This window comes from Lissotriton vulgaris, chromosome 2_1 (assembly GCF_964263255.1).
Source record: "Lissotriton vulgaris chromosome 2_1, aLisVul1.2, whole genome shotgun sequence".
Classification (NCBI taxonomy): Eukaryota; Metazoa; Chordata; class Amphibia; order Caudata; family Salamandridae; genus Lissotriton; species Lissotriton vulgaris.
The window spans coordinates 225,018,742-225,038,662 of record NC_141687.1 but is presented as its reverse complement, the minus strand read 5'-3'; the positions used below and the strand labels follow the sequence as shown (position 1 = coordinate 225,038,662).

General features: G+C 43.0%; 1 protein-coding gene across 1 annotated transcript in view; it reads right to left on the bottom strand.

The window, feature by feature from the left end:
- Positions 1-19,921, bottom strand: part of ZZEF1 (zinc finger ZZ-type and EF-hand domain containing 1) — a 1,733,356-nt gene that overhangs the window by 1,428,662 nt on the left and 284,773 nt on the right. The window contains exon 11 of the mRNA XM_086954803.1: positions 1,743-1,891. Within this exon, the coding sequence (XP_086810929.1) occupies positions 1,743-1,891 (149 nt within the window). The remainder of the gene's footprint in view (positions 1-1,742; positions 1,892-19,921) is intronic.

The window sequence follows — 19,921 nt, the reverse complement described above, 5'->3', positions numbered from 1 at the left end:
GAGACCAGATCCGTAGGCAAACGCGTCCAATGCATTTCTTTAAGTTTGGAGCGGAATACTCCAGTATGAGTTTCGTCCTTTTGTCATGATTCCTCAAGTTGCAGTTCATGTGAGATGACATGAGACTGATCCCATTCCAGTCACTCCAATTTGGAAAGAACAATGCTGTTCCCTATGCTACTGAAGACATCTTGGGAACAACCACTGCCATTATCAGTGTTTCCAGAAATGTTCTTGTACCCGGCATGGGTACAACACCCTTTTGTGAGATCAAGTCAGTTGCTACTGATGGAATGGAAAACTTTGGGTAACGTTGGCAAATGCCAGGAATTTCGCAACAAGCTGTGTTTCTCATTAAGCAAGTGAGGGTCACTTCCATGCATAAACTATTTCATGCTTCTTGGGAAAAAAATGTGTGTTGCTGCAGCAAGCAGGGTGTGGATACTGTGGAGACAGATTTACATGTGATAGCGAATTTCTTGTCACAGTTGGCAGCAGCCAGTCATCTGTTTCTGCAGGACACAATCCAATAGATGGAAGTCCATGACAAGCATTCTCTGGTATATACATTGATGAAAGGGATTAGATTGAGTAATCCTCCTACTCTACAGTACAATATATTGTGGAATCTCAATATAGTTTTCAGATTTCTAGAGAGATGGACATATAACGTAGACCATTCTAGAAAGGAATGTGTTGCTTTGTTTGATAGCTTACAATAGGATGTTGGCTGTCCATGAATTAGACTTAACAGGTAGAGTATATACTCCAGAAGGAGTTTCTTTTCAGATTTGTAAAATGACAGAACGTTTTCAAAAGGCATTTCATATCCGGTTGTGCATTGTGAGATATCTGAAAGAATATGAAGTTTGCACTACTAGAGAGTTGTGCGCAGATTATAAAGGTCAATTGTTGAATGTATTACAAAAACCATTTAGACAAGAAACACAGCTACACTTTCCAGGTTGGTTACATGGATTATCGCAGAGGCTGGCACTGATGTTAATAGATTTGCTGCTCATTCCGTTAGAGGAGTCATGGCCTCCAAGACTTTCTTGTTCTCTAGACTTGAAGATATGATGAGAGCAGCAGGTTGGTCCTCAGACATTATGTTTACAAAGTTTTATTACAAGCCTATATTGAATGTGGGTTTAGTGTTGATGTCCAAGCTTTAAATAAGTATAATCTGGGCCTCCAGTTGCGCCATAGGGAAAATAAATCTAGGTATTGGATTTGGAGTTTTCCATTGTATTAATGACATGGAAGCAAGGATAATCCCACCCAAGGTAAATTGCAAGGACTATCAAGGTTATGGAATTGCAACATACATTTTCCCATCCTTGAAATGCATTTACAATAGTGATGGTTACGTTTTTAATATAGAGATTTTCTCTAGGATCGAAACAGAAGCAGGAATTAAGACGATAGAGGGTTTTTCCTGCGCCTTTGAGGATGATGTTAAGTCAAAAATGATATGCATGTCAATGAGGCTTAAGGGCTGTTCAGGATTGATTGGAGTTAAAAAAAAAATCTACAGAGATTAATCATTTATTAGAGACTTGCAAAGAAAGAGGCAAACAAGATGGTGTCTCTAGGTTTTGAAGGACAAGAAACACAGGAATGTCAAGAGAATCATAATCCTCACCTCAGTGTCCTTTATAGAATAGAAATGTCTTGCTGTAATAGCTAGAAAATATTCCACTCATCGGGAAAGAGAAAAAATGGTCATAAAACTATTATACCTGCTTTTCATAAATTGCTTAAATTCTTTCGTCTTCCATGTGTTGTATTTTTCAAATCGTTTGAAGTGTTCTTCTGCATTAAATTTATCCTCAGAAGAATTAAATGCAAACACCAAGCCACATTTAGCTCCAATGGCACCTTTTCGAACCTTCAAGGAAAAGTCATGTGTGTTAATGTAATGCAAGAAAAAGGAATTATATAAAATATCAAAGCATTGCAATTCGGTATCCTATGCAAAACCCCTCAAACATTTAAAACAAGACTTACGTCCAAACATTCTATTCACTAAATAATCAATTTTAGAAGCCATTTTTTTTAAATGTTGCTAACTGCATCAATTAGCCTTTCAGAATAGTTTGCTTATTTTATTATGTATAAAACTGGAGCAAATTCCAATGCAAATGACTGTATTAAAAAAAATAGTGCAGACAAATAAACAGTACAAAAATAGAGCAAGAACATACAGATAAAACCATAAATTGCAAACAAGATGTCTGGAATTATCCAATTTAGGTATCAGTGTGTGAGATTTAGCCATCACTAAGAAACATATCTTTCAAGTGCTGTTTAAATATTTTTTTTAAACATTTCAAAGATATGCAACTCTCACATGCAAATATTTACCTCCATATATCTTGTGTGCCATTAAATGAACAGTCTGGGATCGGCACTGGTATGTTATAAATAATAATAAATCCAGGCTTTGTACAGCACGGCAAATCACCAATGAGGGTATCAAGGCACTGAATAGTGGACACAGGAAGATTAAGTGATTTGCCCAGAATCACAGAATGTTGAGTGTCTCTGCCAAGACTCAAACCCGCTTCCCCAACTTCGAGGTCGACCACTCTAGCCGTTAGGCTACATCCTTTTATGCATTTTCTGATCACATACTTTGATCCCCTATTGCCAAATAATTCCTGTGGCTGTAGTTCATATAAACGTGCATTTTTAATGACAGTGTATTTAGCTAAGCCATGTTGCTTGTCGCACAAGCTCTTAAAAGATTTTATGTCAATTCTTTAGAACAAATGGTGAGGGAAGAAAATCAACATTACATTAAGCATGTGAGTTAGCATCGCCAACTTTAGTATTAGTGAATGAGATTACATGAGATTTGTACAATCCATAGACATTATGAGGAAATGTGTCCACTCAACACACTGTAATATAAACTTTCCTTTTTTATACCATAATTTCTGTTTGGTACTGTAACCTGAATCTGTCCATTCTCATCAGTTGATTAGTAACTGAGGGCTTGATGTATTAATCCTTGTTTGAAAAGCAACATATGCAAATTGCACACAAACTGATTTCTGTACAGGAAAGCAACTAGCAATAGGACATATGTATAGAGTGGTTGCATTGTAAACTGCCCAGTCACAAAAGGTTGCAGCAGGACCTGATAATAAATATTAATTAGGCGGTTCACTATTTGCGATTCTTCCCTTGCCCTCCTTCAAGGCTGCCTGAGATGAATCACATTAAGGACAGCTTTCTCAGTGGGAATAAGCTACCACCCCAACTTGGATGTAGGTACCTGATCATTGGCTTATGACGCAGTTGTGGTCCCAAATCACAGTCATGGCGTCTAGCAAGTAGGAAGGGACATCCCTCTCAACTCCTAACTAATTCGGAATGAGTTGCAGAACTCCTTTAAAAGTCGGAAAGATGATCCCTTTAGCCAGCATCATCCGCTATCACGACTTCAATGTCATCTCCTTCACTGATGACACCCAGCTCATTCTCTCCCTCACGGACAACACACCCAGTACCCAAATCAAGTTCAATGCCGGCATGACTGGAATCGCCCACTGTATGAAGACCAACTGTCTGAAGCTAAACTCTACTAAGACTGAAATGAAAAGCACTTCACTGTGGTACTCCACCTGGTGACCAAAAGAGCTAGGATTGACACCCACACCAAGAACCTCAGCATCATCATCAACAGAAAACTTGACATAACCACCCAAGGCAACGCCATACCCACTGTATGCTTCCATAGCTTTAAGATGCTGAGGAAGATTTTCAAATGGCTCCCAAGCAGCAAATGGAAAACTATCAGGCACGCCCTCACCACAATCTGGACAACGGGAATACCCTCTATGCCGTGATAAACAAATAAAACTCACTCAGAGGTTGCAGACCATTCAGAACGTTACGGCCAGAATCACTCTCAACCTCCTATGCCACACTTGCATCACCTCTCACCACACCACACCTGAAGGAGGTCAACTGTCTACCCATGCACAAACGAGCACAATTCAAACTCCTCATCCACACTTTCAAGGTACTACATAACACGGACGCAGCATACATCAACAATGTCATTTTCTTTCACAAACCTTCGCTCATCCGGACTCCCACTTGCACAGATACCAAGCGTATGGAAAACTAGATTCAGCCGTCAAGCCTTCTCCTACCTGAGTCCTAAAAGTGTGGAATGACATGCCGCTACACAAAATAGCCTCCTCCTCACTTCTACAATTCTACAAGAAGCTGAATACCTCGAGTAGTCCCACAAAGCCGTAGGTTTGGCTAGACTCACACCTGCTCAGAGCCAGGATACCCTGCCTGGTGATAGTGCGCTCTATAAATCTACATAACAAATGCTTTTCAGACTTACCAAAAGGAGTTTTTATGAGAAACGTTTGCTGTTGCAAACACGGTGAATTTGTCAATTTCAGAGTTTGTGACCGCAAGCTTGTTTTGTACATCAGGTCTTCAGTGCTATATATTAAAAACCAGAACTATCTAACATTGATCACTTGTCCTAAACAAAAAATACATTTGCTTATTCATTAAATCTGATCTGTTTTTATGCTATTTTAAAGTTTTCAGTATCCTTATTCTATTTTGAACACCAACTGTCAGTTCTTAGTTAAACCTGTGTGTTAAAAATAAAAAAAAGGAGCAACATGTACACCAAGTTGGACAGGGTTTAATATGAGAAGTCACAGGGCCCAACTAGATAACATTTGTAGTAATAACTTATAACTGGGGAATAGTTAGGACAAGAGAGAAAAGTTATTGGAATTAGACCGCATAAGCTAAAAAATAAATTATTTTTTATACAGAGTTGCACATCGGATGTGGGCTATAAGCAAGAACATTTTTTTTTAAAAACAGTGCTCAGATGTGAAAGTAAAATGGTAAAATTGATAACAAAAACGTATAGCCCGAATAGGATGATCAAGTCAGACGAAATGCAAAAAGAGTAACAAGAAATCAACCAACCATATTAATGAAATTGCATCAAACTTAGGGCTTTATTACGAGTCTGGCAGTCCAGCACAGCGGTGCCGGTCCTCCGACTGCCCCATTACGACCAGGCCAGTCGGACTGCCCTGGAACCACCGCAAATCGCCAGGGATCCGAGATCCCTGGCAGTGGCGCGGCGGGGATTTGGCTGCAATATGTAGCGGCCCCACCAAGAATATTACATGTTTACTCACTGCCACATTTTTCATGGCAGTGTGACCTCCATAAAATGTGTGATGGTGAGAAAACAAGGGGGCCTACAGCTCCCCCCCCCCCAACATGTGGCTGCAAACAGGGGGTGCACAATACGTGCACCCCGATGTGCATGCACATCAGTGCCTGCATGGCATGGATTGCAGTCTATGCTGTGCAGTTACTGCCGTTGACGTTCCTATTTCATAGGCACTGCTCTGGGAACGGCAAAGAACCGCACGCCAGATATGCGAAAACTCCTAATACGGCGGGCGGTTTGTACATGGGCTTGGCAGTGCAGGAGTGGGGCGGTCCCACTGCTGCACGGTCAAAAAACTCATAATAAGACCATAAGTTTTTTATGATCTGCATACAAACTAGTTAACTGGGAAATTGTCTTTATGCCTGTGGATGTTGCCGCTGTTCCGACCACTCCTTTAGTCATGGGGCCAACATCAGGATGGATGCAGTAGTAGAACACTAAGTAGGTCCTATGTCACAGTTACATAAGGCAAGGCATTGTTTGCGGGCCTATAGGGGAGTGAAACACAACCCCAAGCAACACAGAGAATAATGATATGATTTCCAGAAAACAGTTAGTGACAGGACCAGATTCAATGTCAGAGCAGGGTCCGCGATACTTGGTCCAAGCATATGCTCAAAAGTAAAAAGGGAGGCCGAAAGAATCTAACAGTAGCCCAGCTGGATTTTGGGACACACAATTGGGCCACACCGAAGTCAAAAGGTACAAGAAATGTGAGGCACTAGCGACAGACAAGAGGATCATATGGGTGCAGCCATGAGAAGAAGCAGGAAACGAAGCCAGGGAAAACCTGGCACTAAGGTGTGGAACCAGCAGTAGCCCAGGAGCACAACACTAGAAGGTTTGTCTAAAGGTGGTTGTGCAAAAAAAAAATCACAAAAGGAAGATTTAGAGTGAAGCTGGCATATTGGTACGAAAGACAGCAGGAGTTATCATTAGTAAAGTCCTTCTAATGAGATTAAAAGAGTGGACAAATGATGATGCAGCACTTTCCCCAGTGCCGATTGGTTTTAGAAAAGGGGTGACACAATCGAACAATGTATAAACCTGGAGTTGTTAATAGGTAAATATACCTCTGTCAAAGAAGGGAGATTGTATTTCTGTTTCGCTGATCTTAGCAGCACTTTCGATCTTGTTGATTACTCTATCCTTTGGCCGACCTTACTTACCCTTGGTGCATGCAAACTTTTCTCGCTAGGCTTTATGAGATTTTATTAAGTAAATTGCGATTTGGACAAAGGAGGGGAATGCACATTGAATTTTGATGTGAAACGAGGCACATGCCAGGGTTGCGTCCTTGCGCCACTACTTTTCTTACTTTTTCTCAAAGGGGGGGGGGGGGGTGGGGGGGGGGGGATAGGGTACCACAAGTGGTACAATCAGATGCCCCCAAATCTCTGGGAGTCCAACCCCGGTGTTACTTTATGCAGATGATGCTGAATTATTATCTAGGACACCGGTGGGCTTACAGCGATTAATCGACAGCTTTGGAGATTTTATTTCCGCAAGGAAATTGGGAGTTAATACATCTAAGACATATACCATGATATGCGGGCCTAAATTGAAGAAATGCAGAACATTTTATATTGATAATACTCCAGTAATTACTGTTGAAACATTTTGCTACCTGGGAATAACTTTTTCAGGTAATGGGACATGGTCACATGAAATTACTAATGTTCGATATAAGATGAACAGAAGTGTCTGCATGACACGGCTGGCTGGTTACATAACAACTCATTACAGTTTACCGCCTCCAAAACTGAGGTTTTGTTCTGTGCTGGAAGCCGGATCCCTCGTCCCTTCCCGGTGGATTTTTGGCCCCCAGAATCCTTGGAAAAATCTCAGCCGGTCACCCCTGTTCGCAATCTGGGTGTTATGATGGACAACAAACTAAGCATGGAAGCCCAGGTTGCGAAAACAGTGTCCACCTGCTCTGCCCTCATTCGGTCTCTACGTAAGGTCTTGCCACTGCTTCCCTTACAGGCCCGGCCATTAATAGTCAGGTGTACTATTTTAAGTCGCCTTGATTATTGCAACTTGCTGCTACTCGAGTCTCCCGGCCTGCTGTTAGACAGACTTCAAAGAGTACAATCTGCCGCTGCTAAACTGGCCCTTGGCTGGCCTAGAAAATCCTCGGCCACAGCGGCGATGGCTGAACTCCACTGGCTCCCGTTAAAACAGCGAGTGTCCTTTAAATCCCTCTGCCTCGTTTTCAAAGCCCTGCATGGACTTGGGCCCAGCTCTTTGCAAGCCATGTTTGCCTGGTACACCCCTACCAGAGCACTTCGTTCTGCAACGGGCTGTCTTGTAAAAGTGCAGAGATTTAAAAAAGCTAGGGCTGGAGGCAGATCCTTCAGAGTTGCGGCCGCTAAACTCTGGAACAGTATGCCCCTTGCTATCCGTCAAATGAATGAACTCCTTCCTTCAGGAAACGTGTCAAAACTTGGCTGTTTCCAAAGGGCTAACTTGATGGCCATCATACTGCTTGCTCCCCCCGTGCTTCTGCCCCTCTGGAGATATCTCAGCGCCAGGAGACCTGTAAGGTGACAGCTGCGCTTTACAAATATGTCAAATAAATAAATAAATAAGCGCACATGGTATTTTTAGGATTGCGGAAAAGTTGGGTAACTGGCCAATTCGAGCCTTGTTAGCTATTTATACGGTCAGAGCTGTTACTTCTGCTATTTATGGAGCTGGAGTATGGGGTTATTACTGCAGTAAGGCACTGAAGAGTGAAGAAAACTATTTTTTAAAGCGCCTTTCAAGTTTACCAGCCTCAGCCTCCACCTTGATAAAACGCTGGAAGTTAGGATTATAGCCTCTAGCAGATACGATTTCACTATGTCCACTGTTGCTATGGAGGTCTTCTTGGGCTAAGGAAGAGACTGATTACACATAGTCAATTATTACTGATTGTCTAGGGCAATGCATATTCCTTGGCTTAGATATATCAGTATTATATATGGGAAGATGTTTATTCTATCAATCCAGTCTATTCCTGTACAGGTGATCGATTTAACTAAACCGTTAATTAAGGATAACTTTATGAATTATAAAATGGAATTCAGAATGGTTTTGGCAGGGGAAAAATCAAACTTTATAATTTATCCATCAATCCATACTGAGAAGGGTTTCCAAAGCTAATTTATGCGGGTTACAAATCCATCACACAGTTTCGGATTAACAAGACATACTTGGAATAGTTCATCATTTGGTTGCTTTTCCCAAAATGAAATCTTGCCCCCCCAGTCCCTGTGATGGACCGCCCAAGCACAGAACAATTCACCTTTTTGCTTTTTTGTGATTTTTACTCCAATTTTAGGTGTTATTTAAAACACTGTTTTTAAAACACAATGTGAGAACACATAAATCTGCTATGAAACTTTTGGCTGATTTTAAGGCAATAAATACACGGAATAGTATTGCTTTTTTTTAAGTGATAATTATGTAATTTAAATAGCAAATTCTTCTTAACGTGATTCTTGATTTTATTGCAGTGTATCTTATTATAGTAATTATTTTTATGGTTGTTTGTACACACCAAATAAAGCTTGATTGAATTAAATCAACAGCATGATCCAAAACCACTGCTGAGTTAAGCATAGTGAAAATTGAACAACGTTTGAGAGATTAGCAAGATCAACACATAAAATGTCCTTTGGAAAAATAATCAAAGACCAAGCTTGATAGAGCCACTCGCATTATTATATCTGGATGATATACAAACCAAAGGAACTAAAAATAATTTCCAAGTAATTTGGTTTGAGGAAATTTTGCCATAAGTTCAAATGACACATTCAGAAATCAAAAATTCTTATATTTAGATCCAATTCAGCAGTAGTTTTCACCGATGAATGAAAATGTGTTAGATCCATATAGTGTCTCTAGATTAAAGAGCTGCCAAAGGAAATGATTCCCAAAGGTGATACAAGTAAATCCCAATAGGTGGCATGTAACTTGCATAATATTGTGCAAATTAACATGAATGCCTTAATGCACTAGTAGAAACATAACAGATATGTACTATCCAATAAGGATTTAAGAGAGTTGACAGAGTTTTTCAAAGCTCAATGATAGAATTAAAGCCACTAAGTAGAGTACTTTTCTTCAAGTTACAATACTTTTCGCAGCATGAACCATGAAAGAGGAAAAGGATTATTTCTATCTATAAACTCCATAAAAGAAGGAAAGGACAATCTGTGACAGGTGACTGCAATAATGGAATGGGGTCTTCCAAGATAAGACTAATGTCCGTTTTTGTCCAATGTCAGCTTTTGTTGGATTGAAAATTCAATGCTCTCTTGGTTGTCCAAAACTCTCTGATGGCAGATACAAGCTACATTTGAAAAGGACGCCATAACCACTCAATCATTTCTAGATAACAGTGGAAGCATTTGATGAGGTTTTGGAAAGCACTTTGGTTAAAAAAAAACTACAGGCAATGTAGGCAATAGAAAAGGATCGGCAAACAATAGGGTTAAACCACATAGATTTTATTCACCTTCCTAAGATTGATGGCGGTTGTACTTATTCTATAAATCCCCTGTACAGTGACAATCACCCCTGCTATGCCAGTACTAGAAATGAAAAATGTCAGTGTTGGTAAGACCTAGAAGAAAATCACATCAAGGGAATTAGCCACAACGATTAATGTGAGACTGCTGATAAATGTAATCTACAGTATCCAAAGTATCTTCTTTCAGCTAGCAGCCCTACAAATCCCCAAAGCATAATGTTATGTTATTTCGAAATAAAAAAATAATACACATCAGGCAGCAGAAAAATACAACTGCTAGCGCCACTAGATTCCGGTTGGAGCATTTTTGACAAAGGATACAGAAGTTGCTTTTCCAGGTTATTCATGTACAACTGGGTAACAAGTTTATTGGTTCTGTTGCACAACTTATGCCCTCATTACAAGTGGCGGTACTTTCCCAAATAGAACAGTATATAATGTCTCTCCTCCCCCCAACAGACTCAACCCTGGTTGGCTTACCGTAAAACTCTGACCCCACCCAACCGATACTTCTGATCAACACCGACCCTCTCCCACTGACATTTTCTGCCAGCACGGAGCAGGTGGGAAATGTCAACCAATGTGTCCCCAATCCTCTGGACAAAAACAATGGGAAACGGATGGGCTATACCCCATTCAAGTTGCAGGTTTCATGTTTGCTAGATTTTGGTGTGGCAATACCAACCAGAAAAAGGAGACTGCAGCTTCCTGGTATCCATACAGCAAAAGCTAAAGGGTCTTAGTGGTCATAGTTGGAAGAGTTAATTTACGTTGCTGAGGGAAATTTCTACCGCTAAGAGTATATGTTAAGTGAAAAGACTATCCATGACTGTTTATACACAGTCTGTAGTGCATTATGCACATAAACCTCATGCAAAAATTTGCAGATTAAGTTTGGACTACAAGTTTGTGCTGAAATATGTATACTTCTACAGAGATAAACACGCAGGCTGATCTTGGGATGACCGAAAGTGAGGCTACTAGTCAGGGTTAAAAATACATAGATACAAATTAATTTTCACCACCGTTAATTCCTGTGGCCACAGAAGATTGTGTTATGGTATGTTAAAATAGAATTTATAGAGCGCATGCACACTGGAGAGGTTTCATGGCGCTAATCTGGTAGAAATACAAGCTCTAGAGAAAGATTCAGAAAGCCTGTCGAAGGAGCCAAGTCTTTAAAAGACTTCTAAAGCCAAGAAGATCAGTGCAGGAGCGGATTTCAGATGGAAGAGAATTCCAAAAAGTGCCAGCCAGAGAGCATGGGGAGCCCAGCGCAACCACAGTGAAGGTACTGTACACGGTGTGTCGTGTAGTTCCTATAAACCTATATAGGATCTGCGCATTTAGACAACATATACTGTAGGATTGGAGTCAGACTGATTCTGGACACCCCTACCGGATATGTCAGCCTGTATACCAGCTAGCTCACAGTGCCACTAGAAACCCCTCTTACCAAGGAGAGATAGTTCTTGGCAACTATCGAACATGACAACCCGGATCCCTCAGAATCGTGGAAACAGTGTACTACTTTCCGCGCAGTCACTCATGCTCACTTCATCTCAGAGAGATACACAAAATAAACGGTGGGGACGTTTTTCAATAAGCATTTATTGAACCATCGTCATTCGTGTACAATAGGTGTGCTTAAGCAACCATTAGACAGTAACAGATATAAATGACTATAAGCACTCACAAAGTAAAAGGATGATCGATTTCTACCATCGTGCTAAAAACATTGAATACAGGCAAGTATTTATAATACAGGACTGTAATAAATGCTTACTCCTACGATGCGTCCCCCACTAGATGTACCTGAATGTACCTAGCATGTATGTGGGTGTAAAGCTGAGAATCCCTCTAGGATAAAGTCAAACCCATTACCTGAAGTGAGAGACTGTGGGACGCTGTCTTGGTCTCGAGTTCAACACCCCACCATGGATGTCAGACCACTGCGAGCTGGAGTATCTGCATGCAGGAGCCTCAGCGTCTTGCCGGCACAGAAGTCCTTTTCTCCTCTGACTATCTCAGCAAGAGATGATGTATATATACCCAAAGTGGTACCCCCCTAGGGATACATCTTGCTGTGTCTTGTCGGACTGGGATGATGGAAGGAATGACCCTTATACATGGTTATTATATAGGAGATGGTATGCCTGCTGTCCTGCTGTGATTCCACGAATCCTCATGCATAATGAATGAGGCTTAAGCTTTTCAAAGAAAACCCATTGTCATCTTTGGACATTACCGGAACTAGGTAAAAGTTCAGTACTAAGAATCGTTATGTAGTGTAATGGTCGGGAGAATATAGGTGAAGGGATAGGTGACTACCTGAGACTATATTAGGGTACCTATATGGAACATAACAGGTGTTAGCTTTTCTGTGATGTCATGGAGGACAGAGTGAAGCAGCCACCTGGTGTTTTATTGGACTACTAAATGTATCTGAGCTAAATGTCATGGTAGACATTGATGGGACAAGAACGGGCAGTAGACCTAGGCTTCAGAGGCTGCCATACCAAGTAAGTGCCTCACTGTGGTGAAGGCATGGTGAACAATATTTGAAATCTAAGGACGTTGCAATTATGGCAGTGATTCTCTCAACAGAAAATCATGTTTCGCCCATGTTCTGGTGCAGTATCTCTCCCATGTTCTGGTGCAGTATCTCTTTGGCATGCTCTCTGTTATTACTCACTTGCCAAGATTAACCATAGATGTATTTATTGTACATTTCTAATGGGGTGAAAGTGAAGAAGGATTTCCAAATTGGGCTTGCCTGAACACTAGAGATTTTAAATGAAGAGTTAATACGAACAACTGACATGATCAAGACCCATCATGTCTGTGAAAGGTTGCCTGGAACCAAAGCAGTCAGACCCTGGGGTAAAGTGAGCATCTGGAATTCATCCTTCTACAAGAAGGCAGAGATCTAAAATAGGACGAAGAGCTGCACCCTTTTTGGGCACAAGGAAACAGCCAGTCCCCATTTCCAGAGTCAGAACTCTCTCTTTGGCTCCTTTGGTCACAAGATCCTGTAGTTCTTGAAGCAGATGTACAGGTTGGTCTCTGAAGGACGCCCTGATAAGGGCAGAAGACGCGGTTGATCAAAAATCAATGCCACGGCATAGACATGTCGGGCAATTTGAAGGTCCCACCTATTGGTTGTTATATTTTTCAATCCCTGGAAAAAATGTCAGATTTAGTCTTCCACATGTTGGTCATGTGCCATTAAGGGAAAACTAAAGCAGCTTGGAGCTGGTGCAGCAGGGGTAGCGGAGTGGAAAGTTAACTGACCTTAGCAGCTTGGACATAGTCTGCTTGATCCCAGAGTCCGAAAAGGCTGCGGTGCTGTTGTGGAGCAGTAGGCCTTGGTATTGCTGATAAAGCAAACCTCTGGATTCGCTTCATAAGGAGCAAAACTGCTAAGGGGACTGTCTTGCTAGAGTAGAAATGTCTAGGAAAAGGACTGGGACCTGTTGGCGGATCCGGAGCATTCCGGTCCTAGATCCCTGGCGGCCCTTTCGGCGTTTGAGCAGGTCTCGGGTCTTCGTCTTAACCCGGCGAAGTCCACCTTGGTCCCCTTACACCCCTCTCGGGCGTGTTTTGACTGGCAGGCAGTGATTCTCCTCCTGAGGCAATCATTCAAGTATCTGGGTGTGTGGGTAACCCTCCTACCGAAGCTGGAATGGGTCCTCAACTTCGCCCCCTGGCCGCACGGATGAAAACCGATCTTAGGAACTGGCAATCCCTTACCCTCAACCCGTTGGGCAGGAGCGCCCTTTTCAAAATGACGATCCTTCCCCGCTTCCTTTACATTCTGCAGAACACCTCGGTCAACCTCTCGAGTGGCTTGTTTAGGGAAATGGATGGCACACTCACCCGGTTCCTGTGGGGAGGTGGGCGACCACGACTGGCCCAGTCCCACTGCCGAATCCCCCCCTTTGATGGCGGAATGGGGGACACTAACCTCCATCTCTACTACTTGGCCACAAGGCTCATCGTGCTCCATGATTGGTTTGCGTGCGGCTGGTGCGACCCAGCTTACCGGGTGGAGCTCAGTACCTTAGACTTCGCGCAGATCCAGAGCTTCCTCTACGGCTCCCCAGTGCCACAAACCCTGCCCCCAATCACCAGGCCTGTACTCATGGCCTGGCGCGCTGCCCTTCATCTAGTGAGATGGGACCGGAGACTGACGAGACAAACGTCCTTATGGCACGGCGCCCATGTTGAGGGAGGTCTCGTCCCTGGAGGGTTTCCGTCGTTAGGACCTGGTGCGGATCTCACTACTTGGGGACGTGTGGGTAAGGGATCATATGCGCTCCTTTTCTGACCTACAACACAGGCATGCCCTCCTCCAATCACAATTTTACAAATATTTGCAACTCCGTCACGCCCTTCACGTACACCTCCCGTCGCCCACCTCCCTCCCGGAATTTAGCCCTCTGGAGGCCCAGGTAATAATGGGGAACCTGGGGAGGAGGGGTGTGTCCCGTATATACCAAACCCTTGACAATAATGGTCCTGCATCCCTCGATCGGCTTAAGGAACGATGAGAGGGGTGGGTGGGCCCTTTGGATGAAGTGGACTGGCGAGACGCCCTTATTGCACCCAAAACCCTGCCTACATCCTCGAAGCTACGTCTGGTTCAGCTTTATTACCTTCATACGGCATACCTCACCCCGGCGCGTCTCTTCCGAGCCGCCATGAGAGCCTCGCCGGCCTTTGCCCGCTGTGCTGGTACTCCAGCCGATTTCTACCACATGGTATGGCTATGCCCAGCCCTGGAGCCGTTCTGGAGGGGGGTGGAGCTTGAGCTCACACGGGCCCTGGGGTGAGAGGTTCCCCATGACCCGAGACACTTGCTGCTGGGGGAGTTCAACGGCCTAGATGGCTCTAAGGCTGATAAGCGTTTCCTGGGGACTGCGGTGGCGGTGGCAAAGCGGGAAATAGTGGCTTGCTGGTCCCAGGCTGAGGTACCGGCGCTGCTGAAGTGGAGGAGGGGCGTGGATTGGTGCGGGGTGCAGGAGGAGTCTCTCTTCGAGGCTCGGGGTTGCCCAGAATTGCTCAGCAAAGTGTGGGGTAAATGGTTCGGGTTGCTACCGCCTTAAGGGCCCTATTCTACTGTGTCATTGTGCCCTGTGGTTGCCACAGTACTCTCTCAGAAGGGGCTACTGATGTTTGTGTTGTTGCCAGGGAGGGAGGTTTTTTTTTTTTAACTGTGATGTGTGATTCGATACCAATGAACTTGTTTTGTCTCAAATTTCAATAAAAATGTGATTATCAAAAAAAAAATGACTGAAGAGAAAACGGTTCATGGTGGGGTCACGAGTTATAGTTAATTTAGGGCACAAGTTATGGTCTCTTCAGATTACTAACTAGAACTGCTGAATTTCTATGTGTTAATGTGTATAAAAAGTGAACCTAACTATATAACATCCCTGTAAATTTTGTTTTTTTCCAGTGAATGAATGAATATATATATATATATATATATATATATATATATATATATATATATATATATATATATAACCTACTGGCGGTCGCCAGTAGGTAGTTATAGTTAGGATCATTTTCTATAGGGAATTCGCAACATTCTATTGGGAATAACTTTGGCGTCGATTGAGGGATCTGCCTGTAATTTTCCTGAAATTTGCATCGGTGCGCTCCACTCCTTTCCTGAAAGTTTGGGGGGGAATTCGTCAAGCGGGGGCCGAGATAATAGGGGGGTCCCAAAACGTGTTTTCCCCATGTTAATTTCTATAGGGCGGTTGGACTCACTTTTAGCCTGAACGGCTGAATGGATTTCCACCAAACTTGGCAAAATTGTAGGGACTGGTAGCCCGATGTGCCTTTGCTATGTCTCAAGATATGTGCTCCAGTGGATTTTGAGTAATTTATGTTAAAAAAAAAATATATATCTATAAGCGCGCCCCGGTACGCGCACCGGGGCGCGCACCGGGGCGCGCACCAGCGCGCTACGCGAGTTCGCGTGCGGAAAGCTGATTGGCTTTCGGGTGTCTGTCAACATTCCAAACAGTCCGGAGCGGCCGCCATCTTGTGTCTCGGTAGGATCGAGACACAAGAGGTGGCAAAAACAAAGGGGAAATGACCAAAAGGGGGGCAGGGTAGAACCCCCCTGGCCCCCTAGGTTTGATTTGGGGGCCATAAAAGGGCCCCCACGGGGCAAAAAAAAAGATTTTTTTTCCCCGATTTGCGCCGGGGAGCGCCGGGTACGCGCATTGGGGAGCGTAACATGGGGAAAAAAGAATGACAGAATTTTTTTTAAATGTAGCATTTTTTTAGAAATTGGAGGTAGTTCTAAAAAGAACTGTTTTTTTATTCTTTTTGTTGTTTTATATTTTTTTATTGTTTTTTGGAACATTTTTTACTTTTTTTGGCTTTTATGAACAATTTTATATTTTTTGGTATTTTTAATGGGGACAAACAAAAAACAGGGAATTGAAAACGGCTCAACTGGAGCAAAAAAAATACCAGGAAAAAATTAAGGTTTCTTACTACAGTTGTGGTGGTCTCCAGCACGGTTGATGAGTTTAATACTTTGCTCACCATAGGTAATTGTTTTTCCACAAAATATACAAACTATTTTGAATTCTCCAAACTTGGTTTGGATGTTTGGGACCATCTCCCTTGTCTCTGGACCCGATGGAGTGGGTTGTTTACTTTGGGAGGTGCTGGGAGAAGATTGGGGAGGGTTTCTGGTCAGTTCTCTGACCTCTGCCACAGCATAGTTGTTAGGGTGCCGGCGTTGCATGTGGCGAATCATGGTGTTGTTGCCAAAAGAGTACTTTTTGTTAGGGTTCCCCCTGGAAAGTACAATGCCACAGATTAGACAAGTAACCTTTGGCGCATTTACTTTCTTGAGGTCCTTTGGGATTGAAAAAAACTCCCAGATAATGTGCTCCTTTGGCTTATATGGGGTAGTATCTTCAGGCAGGAACCTCCTCTGCTCCTCCTCCTCCTCCTTCATCTCCACCACTGTGGTGTTGTGGTGGTCCTTGTGGTGGTGGTGGTGGTGGTTGGGATGCTCCTGCTGCTGCTGCTACTGTAGCCATTTTTCAGTACAAATAGGTCTTTCAACAGGTCTTCCTCACTCAAAGTACAAAGTGAGAATGAGGAAAATAGGTGGGGGCTTTCATCATTTGGAAAACAAAACTGTCCTGAACCAATGAAAAGTGTTATTTTCAGGTCAAATGACTCGGGCTTTCATCATTTGGAAACCAAAACTGTTCTGAACTAATGAAAAGTGTTATTTTCAGGTCACATGACCAGACGCGCTTACGCTACGCAACCCGGGGCGCGCCCCGGGGCGCTTACGTAGCGCGTTCGTATGCGCGTGGGCGCTTCCGGGTGCGCTTACGCCGTGCGTATGACGCGGCTACGCGATACGTCACGATGATGTTTTCATTTGCGGCAATAGCGCTAACGGGACGCTCACCGGTACGCGCACCGGAGCACGCCGCAAGACTGCGCTGACCGGCGCGCTCACCGGTACGTGCACAGGGAACGCCCCACGGCAAAAAAATTTTAAACATTAAAAAATTAAGAATATAGATATAAAACATTGTATTACATAAATATACAATATAGGATTCATTATAAAAAATATTATATTTGATAGCAATAGAAATTTGCTATTAAAAAACCTTTGAAATTCACTGAAAAAAAACATAGGTTTGAGGCCCTATATAGAGTTAGGAATTATCATTTAAAAAACCTATGAAATTCACTGAAAAAACCATAGGTTTCACACCAGTTATAGTTAGGAATTAGCATTTAAAAAAACTATGAAATTCACTGAAAAAAACCATAGGTTTCACACCAGTTATAGTTAGGAATTAGCATTTAAACAACCTATTAAATTCACTGAAAAAACCATAGGTTTGACACCAGTTATAGTTAGCTGGAAATTTTACTGACATAAAACCATTGAAATTCCCACGTTATAGTTAGTTGGACTCACTATAACTTGCGCGCCTGCAATGCACTGCTGATGACGTCACATATTACATCACTCATGACATGGTCAGTGACATCACTGATGACATCACTGATGACACCATCCTTGTGACAGAGTGACAGACCTCCTTTCAGTGTAATGTAACCCTTGAAACACATATTCAAAAATAGAAACTAACATTTTCAAAAAAAGGAGATACCCATACCAGTTACAACAACCAATTCAGTAATTCCACCATCTATATACACATCCACTCATTCACCAACAGTTCTATATTGTCATTCATACATATACTCACTCATCATATGTAGTGATACACCTATACATCCTGTTACACACCGACAGTCATCCAAAAGTTACTCACACACATACTCACACATGCAAATAAACTATTGAACATCCATTTATTTGCATATACAGCTATACACACACTACCACCTTACTTCTAAGGAAACTTACACATACTTACTGTCTTAAACAATCACTTATAGAAACACATACTTATTTAAACAAGAACTCTTTCAATCTCCTGGCGGGCCCAGATCTTCAGTTTTATGCATGGGCATTTCAGATTTCAAAAGCACGAATGTTATTAAAAAACACCAACAGAAACAGGCGCAGGTCATATGTTTTCCACTTTGCTGAATTGTGAGGGAGTTGGACAGGGCAGCTTTTTGTTTAAATTTGGAGATCCCAAATTAAAAAAAAAAAAAAAATTGAAGGTACTACAGGGCATGGCCAATATGTGGCATAAAGTGAGGCACACGGTCAAACTAGGTTATTACTCAAGTAGAGCTCCTATATGGGATTTATCCGCGCCCCCAGCCTGGGCGGAAGATGTATTAACACTACCACTTAGAGAGGCTGAAATTATTTCCTGGGGCGACCTGTTTATGGATGGATCTCTACTCCCTTGGGATTATTTGGTCAACAAAGTCGGGCCAAGCCTGTCAAGATTCAAATATATACAAATATCTAGCTGGGCTCAGGCATACCGCACATAGTCAGCGCGGAACAGCAGCTTACCTATAGGGGGATGTAGCGAATTAGTGACGCGTCTGCTGGACAATCCACCTGCAAAGAAGGAGATCTCGCTTTGGTACAATAAGATCTTAAAGGAAGCAGACGGCAAATTTCGCCTCCCAACACTACTGTGGGCTGACTCAATGCCAGGCATAGACGTGGAAGAACTTTGGTTAACTTCTTGCGGGGTGATGTGGGACCTGGTCAAACCAGCCTGGCTCCGCAGGAACCATCTATTTACAATGCACAGGGCCTACTACTCCCCGCAGAGGCTGTCAAAGTTCTCCCTGACAGGCCCGGTCTCTTGCCCAAGATGTGGACTAGAGGCAGCATTTGATATTCCCATGTTGTACGAATGTCCGCAAATTACTTAATTTTGGGATTCCATAGGTAGCAAACTGTCCTCGATATTGGACTCTCACATCTCTATTTATCTCGGCCTTGTCATCTTCGGACTGAGCGGTAAATCCCGCAGCGCTGCCTCCAACCTGGTGTTTTATTCCATTCTGGCGGCGCGTAGGGAAATTTGTAGGCACTGGAAGGACGCCTTGCCGCCCACCTTCTACGAATGGCGTTCTTCAATCCACCAGATCTCAAAACTCGATCTGGCAAGGGGTGTGAACCAGGGTAGGAGAGCTTTTTGGAAACAGTTGGAGTAGTCACGTTGAGCCTGGGGGTTTTTTTTCTTTTTTTTCCCCAGGTCCTGTGATTAATGCAGACATTGCTCACCCTTGGTCCTATGGCAAGATGCCATGGCGCCTCTGGGGCCCTGGCACCGCGGGCACTATCGACCAACAAAATTGCCCTTACGCTTGAGTTTCATGGCTTGCGAGTAGTTACTGCTGGGACTTGGCTGCCACCCTCCCCTATGCTATCCCTGCCAGCTGACGCTGAGACAGTACAGAGGCGCAGCCTGATTTCCTGCTCTGTGGCAGTTCTTGTTTTGATAGATTGGAGCTATGAATGCAAATGAGGATACAAAAAAAAAAAAGAACTCTTTCAATCTCTCACTCTCACATATACTTACTTAGATACATCAATACTCACATATACTAGATTAAAACATATGTAGTTACTGATAAAGACACTAGTGAGACAGTCATTCACTCACTAACACACACATATACACACTCATCCACCCATACAGTCCTGCACATAT